Source organism: Crassostrea angulata, chromosome 9, assembly GCF_025612915.1.
Source record: "Crassostrea angulata isolate pt1a10 chromosome 9, ASM2561291v2, whole genome shotgun sequence".
NCBI lineage: Eukaryota > Metazoa > Mollusca > Bivalvia > Ostreida > Ostreidae > Magallana > Magallana angulata.
In genome coordinates, this window is record NC_069119.1 from 20,805,709 (window position 1) to 20,812,600 (window position 6,892).

General features: G+C 36.8%; 1 protein-coding gene across 1 annotated transcript; it reads right to left on the reverse strand.

Annotated features, from left to right (window-relative positions):
• Nucleotides 1-2,897: 2,897 nt before the first annotated feature.
• On the reverse strand, nt 2,898-6,364 carry LOC128163674 (uncharacterized). The gene is made up of 3 exons (XM_052827303.1): nt 4,426-6,364; nt 3,387-4,310; nt 2,898-3,160 (listed from the first exon to the last, which is right to left on the reverse strand). The coding sequence occupies exons 2-3, from the start codon at nt 4,274-4,276 to the stop codon at nt 3,004-3,006; spliced, it is 1,047 nt and encodes a 348-aa protein (XP_052683263.1). The 5' UTR covers nt 4,277-4,310; nt 4,426-6,364; the 3' UTR covers nt 2,898-3,003.
• Between the last annotated feature and the right edge of the window lie 528 nt (nt 6,365-6,892).

Sequence of the window (6,892 nt, forward strand, 5' to 3'; positions counted from 1 at the left end):
CAACCACCCTCACAGTTGATCGCCCACCCTCACAGTTGCTCAACCACTCTCACAGTTGATCACCCACCCTCACAGTTGCTCAACCACCCTCACAGTTGATCACCCACCCTCACAGTTGCTCAACCACTCTCACAGTCGCTCAACCACCCTCACAGTTGATCGCCCACCCTCACAGTTGCTCAACCACTCTCACAGTTGCTCAACCACTCTCACAGTCGCTCAACCACCCTCACAGTTGATCACCCACCCTCACAGTTGCTCAACCACCCTCACAGTTGATCACCCACCCTCACAGTTGCTCAACCACTCTCACAGTCGCTCAACCACCCTCACAGTTGATCGCCCACCCTCACAGTTGATCAACCACCCTCACAGTTGATCGCCCACCCTCACAGTCGCTCAACCACCCTCACAGTTGATCGCCCACCCTCACAGTTGATCGCCCACCCTCACAGTTGCTCAACCACCCTCACAGTTGCTCAACCACACTCACAGTTGCTCAACCACCTTTACAGTGTCTCACTCGTCCTCACTGTTAACCACTACTTACAGTTGCTCTCTCAACCTCACATTTACTCACTCACCCTCACTTTTGATCGTATGCGCTCACAGTTAATCACTTCTTACAGTTGCTCACTCACCCTCACAGTTGGCTAATCCCACTTTCACAGTTTCTCACTCGCCCTCACGTACAGTTTATCACTACTCACAGCTGATCAATCTTCACAGTTGCTCACCCAACCTGATTGTTGATCACTCACCTTCACATGCATTTGTTCACTCCTGACAGTTGCTCACCTTCACCTGACAGTTGCTCACCTGCCCTCACAGTTATCATCCTACCTCGCAGGTGCTCATCCATCTTCACAGCCTCTCACTCGCCCTCACAGTTAATCACTAATCACAGTTGCTCACTCGCCCTCACAGTTAATTAAAACAAATGACATATGTACTCACTCTTAAGTTGATAACTAACTCCCCAAACCCTCGTAGTTGCGTACTTAATTACACTCCGGTGAATTACTCACCCACAGCTTACCTTACAGTCGCTCACTCACTATTGTAGTTTTTTAATCGCTCTCACCGTTGCTCATTACCGTATTCGGCATAGATAAAACAAACAGAAAAAACTCTTTGAAAATGTGACCCTAGAGCCTTTTTGTTTTATTTCAAACTTTCGGTTTGATAGATTATGTTATGATCAGAATCGATTTCTTCCTAATTCTACCTTCAAAGTTTTCAGAAGTTAACACATCTTCTGTTTCCCACATCATGCAGTGTAGCTTTTTATATACACTAGAAACAGAACCGTTCAATCCGTTACTTATTATTTAAATGTACATCAAAATGTACTTCTATTATTTCTCTTAGATGGTAAACAATGTTTAATTAATTGGCCTATTGGTAATTAAGTAAGTCTCTTTTTATTCATTTTGACGAAAATGGTAGGCACCAACGAAAAGAAAATAAATAGAATAATCATACATGAATGTTTTGTTTTTAATTTGTTAACATGCATTTTCCAGATGCTTTTATTGAATATTAATGGTGCAAAAAAGTCCCAAAACAGTTTTATCTTCAGGACTGCAGGGCAACAGAAATATAGGAAGCATATTAAATGTCGACGCCTGGAATTATGCAAAGTGTGGGGTATATATTCCCAATAGGAATTCAAACTTACTGTTAACTCCCAGTTCATAAATGAGTGAACAGATGACTTTGCAAAGCATCGCTGAAACAATCTGACAAATCGATGCCATATCAATATTGAGTTTTGAAACTGAAGAGAGAAAATTTAAGTTAATGCTCGCTCCAACAGAACAGCAATATTCTTTGTTTACGCCAATACAGTAGTGTTGGTCCCACTGGATGCATAAAATTTCATGATGGAGACATTATTGTAAATTGCACCTTTTTTTAACAGTCTCATATAACAGAATGTTAGTAAATAAACATTAACAACACTAGCGGAACTGCAATATCTCGTGTAGTTTTAACTCTGCGCTCTAATTAATAGAACATGGTTATAAGACATCCCATGAGTACATTATAAGCACTTGTGTGTTCGTATTTGGAGCAAAATGGTCTTATTTATCTTCATTTATACAAAGTTAAAGAAATGTCAAAAAAATTAAAACTAGTTGTCTGTCTCTCGTGACATAATTGCTGTGCTTTTCGTAATTCTATGTGGTCCATGTTATACCATTAATATACACTGGGGAATCCGAAACGATAGATAAAAGAGCAGTACTGTTGTTTTATTGAATTCTTTTTTTTTTCTTTTTTCGGTGGCCCCTTAATCACATCACATGTGTAGTTTTGCTTCGTTCAATAATTTAGAACATTCCTACAACAAACAATTAAGCTGCATCTTCCAACTTTTTGGCTATTACAGTATCAAATAAATTTCCCTACAAATCAACTTTTTTAGACAAGTATAGACTTTCACTTATAAACACCAGCAGGATCGGGACAAAAAATTCAATTCTTAACATTTCATAATAACCTCTCTGTAATACACCTCGTACGAAAACTCAAAGCATACTACAGTATGCGTTATGAGTGTGGTAACAAAAGGGGACCAGTTGTTTTCGATCGTCCACATTATTGCGTCAATTGTAAACAAGACATTAACTTAGGGTCACCGTGGCAATGTGTATTAAGTGTTGTTAATCCTTTTCTTTTGATTTAAAATTTTATGATCAGTATTGCAATTGTTAAACGTATCATGGGAGTATGCATGATAAAAACACCTCTCATGTCGGTGCCATCTTTTGGGAGCGTCATATTATAAAAAGTGTTCCGAAAAAAATACATGCTGTGATATTTTTTCTCAAGAAATTGAAGAAAAACATCTTTTTTTCTTAATTCAAAAATTATTATTGTCCGCCAAATGGTAATGTTATGACATAAAAAGTAAAATTTATTCGAAATCTACGTAATCTAGAATGCCCCCTTTACAAACAATGTAATGAAGATGTACATGTAAATTATGGACTCTTCTCAGTCAATGCAAAGTCCGCAGCAGAGAACGTAATAACACATGTGCTCGCGCACTTCCTCTAACGTGATTGGTTCCTCCGTCTCACAACCGGAACTCGATGTTGTCCAGTCAGAAGATGAGCTGCCATTATCGTAAAAGCCAACCTTCTTGTCATTCCTGTAATATTATAATAATTATTAAAATAGCAGTAATAATGTAGGAAGTTTTGACGAAACACGATTCGTCGTAAAACTTATTTTTTAAGCACACGATAAATTCCCTCCTGGCCACGTAAAAAAAGCACCAAAACAACTAAACAGTTGCAATAACGTTGTTTCTATAATTTATTCATGTCATTAATGTCAGGTTATGAATAAAATGAATTCAGTACTTTGATTCTTACCATTCTGGGTTTGCCACGGGCTGGGTAAAACAAACAGTCTCGTTTTTCTCCCGCGTGTTCGCTGTTGGTTGCCATGTATCCTTCTCTTCATAAACTTCCGGTTTCACTTTCGGTTTTTCTGTGACGGATATCCTACCCGTGTAGATGTCGGTCAAAGATATCCCGGTTTTGTCCGAGGCGTATCGTGCCATTAGCTTTGCCTGTTCACACTGCTGAATCCTCTGGGCGTTCACCGGATCACGAGTGACCGACACCCTGTGAGAGGGGACTCTGGCCTCACTGCTATCAACCCCCACTGTATGGTTGTCTTGTTCTAGATGTTGGGGTTGTTTCTGATTATTTTGCGGGCAAATCTTACCTTTTTCCATTTGGTGTTCTTCATTTTCATTTGATTTGTATTCAGAAGTAACAGTTACTGCATTTTTACTGCCAGAATTTAAGCCAATATTAAGATGATCTTGAAGTTCCTTGATGAGTTCATTTCTGCTTGTTTCTGACGGCTTATAGGCATCTATGAGGCTACGATTTCGATTCTTGTTGATGGCCAACCGCGGCGAGTTTAAACATTCCTCCACGATCTTTTCCGTTCGTGAAGGGTGAGCGCTTTGATCTTGAGACTTGGAGATATAAAACTGATCCCCCTCAAGCTGGCCATTGACCTCTGGGATATTCTTTTTCGCCTTTTTATTCTTTTTCTTTCCTTTCCTGTTCTGAGTAACGGGGACACAGCTTTGGTCATTGTTACCCACGTTGTTGTCTGCACCAAAGTTGACATGATCATGGACATTTGTTTCGCAGTAACCTATAACTTTGTTATAATTAAACCACGCTCCATCTCTGTTCAGGCCGCCGTAGTAATTGACGTGAAATTGCGGCCGCGGCAGAAACATTACGTTAGGCGCAATATTCGCCGTGATTGAAGAGCTGTAAAAAAAAAAACCCCAAACGAATATGCAGTTTATATCATATTCCGAAAACAAAAGAAAATTAAAAATAGATTAGAATCAGTTTTTCGTCAAATGAAAATACAATTCTGTACCTTTAGATGTTTCTTGTGTTTGGTTACAATGGTGTTTGCTTAGTTTCCATGCAGTAGTGATTAAACAAATAATTTAGTTCCGTCGGGATGGTCACGGATCATTGGTTTTACATTTGTCTCGACATGCTTGACAGGTTTATAATGATTATCTCATATAAAATCAATAAACAATAATAGATCAATAGTTGGTTACAGTAAAACACCAATTAGAACATGGATATGGACACTTAGATTAATGCAAGTCAGGAATATCGGCATTTCGAGCCGTCCCATTTTTGCAACTATTGATAAACATTGGTCGGTTTGAACATATTTCATTGTATATACATAATACACAAAGGGTTCGAGCACAAGTTCTTGCAACTTACTAGGATCTCACCCTAATACAGGTAATTTGCAATTGTCATAAAACATGGTATATACATATATATTGAAAAAAAAATGGTAAAGAACAAAATAGTATACTTATATAAATGTGCGAGAATTGGTTTTAAAACTCTGCACAGCAGTGAAAATTCTAACATTGTTTAATCATTAGCCACTGTGTAGTTTTCCCTTTGTAAGTAGATTGATAGATTTATTTGACATCATGTCTCTCGTAGGCTGATGATGAAGAATTATGAGGTCAATGAGTAAACTGAACGCATATTTTTTTTTATAAAAAAAATTCCCAAGGTTATATTTAGTCTAGTACCTGTTCAATGAACTGAAATATGAAAACATAATAATATTTATGCAAAAGTCGACAGCGATCAACACGACGAATGATATGTGATATTATACACGAAATGGAAGAGAGACCATCAAGGGAATTTACATTCATTTATCATTTATCATGACAGTTTCGATCAAAAAACCCCAGGTGGATATGTATTTGAAAATATCGGTGTTTCAAATATATGAATATCAAGTATGGTGTTGCTTGTATCTAACAGAATGGAAAAGTATAAGTGTGGGAGACCAAGATTGGTTTTAAAAATGAATTAATCTTTATTATTTTATAAACGCAGAGTGGGGGTGGGTGGCACGGAGATATTTTATTGTTTATATTTAATATTAAGTGGTGCTTCTCTGTTTCAGTTGCACATGAAGTAAAGAAAGCTATTGTTTTGGTGTTACTGTTATTTCAAAGTCTCGACTTCAAAAGTGCACGACTTTGACTGAGTGATAATTAAAAAAAACATCATTATGTACATGTATTTACCGATATTCGATATGTAATTAAATGGAAACGTTAGAGTAAGTGTATAACTTTGATAAAATAGGTTTACTGGCAATTAAGAATTTTGAATTATTGACTATACGATGTATATACTCCAATATGTGGGCGTGAATTGCGTGTAGGGCTATGTAAGTAATGATTTACAGTACATGTCACATGTGCAATATATGCACCAGAGTGTCAACAAATCAATGAAATAAATAATCAAGTCCATGTTTTGCAGGGACTACAGCCTGCGGCACCGGCAGATGACGTCACAGATAAAATTATTTAGGTATAAAAAAGTGTTAATTTATAATATATAGATCTATAATTCTTATCTTTGAGGTTCGTCTGTGATAATAAACTTAGACAAATGTCTAGTTTTAAAGTTTAAATGAATGGTATACGTGTATTGTGTATGTATACATTCATACACACACAGGCGTGTGTTATGGGGAATAACTCGTACCATCGTACTACGAACACGCCACCATTACTTTTCGCTTTCATTGTAATATTTTATGTTGTGTTACTTTGTTTATATTGTGATATCAATCTCTTGTTCTTATTGAATATCAGGTAAAGAAAATGGCATTTATTTACAACAAGAGACTTTTAGGCTATATTGATCTCTTAAGGAAAAAAAGAGCTATGTATGAACTATGAAGATATAAGATATATGTATAATATTGAAAATTTCTTTAGAATATAAAAGTTTATAACTTCCACAAAAAAAAAAAACAAAAAAATAAAAAAAAAATAAAAAAGATATAAGAATTCGATAGATCTGATGATTAACTTGTTGACTACCAAGCCTCTTTGACGAAGATTTAATCAAAACCATTTCTCTTTTGGATTTTGAAGAAGAAAGAGGCGGGGGGGGGGGGGGGGGGGGTCTTAGAGATTTCACATGGTAGTAAAAAATCAAACATGACAATATATAAAACAGAAAAAAATCTTCTTTTGAAACATGTAGGGGGACGTGTTTAAGCAGAATTCAATATTTTCAAGTATATTTTCTAAATATCACCCATGACGAGCACAAAATCGCAGGGTCATTCAGATTGGGTTCAAAATGGGATTCAAAGTACATACATATACACAGCGTAATCTTAAGGTACATGTAGGTGTACTAGATAAAAAGATCCGCTTTGCGTCTTCACTTCTGATTAACATAAGTAAGCTACACACGCTAAGCTACTTGGATTAAATCAAATTTAGAGCATTTTTGCTCTAGGGTGCGATGCATCCTCTAGCTGTTCA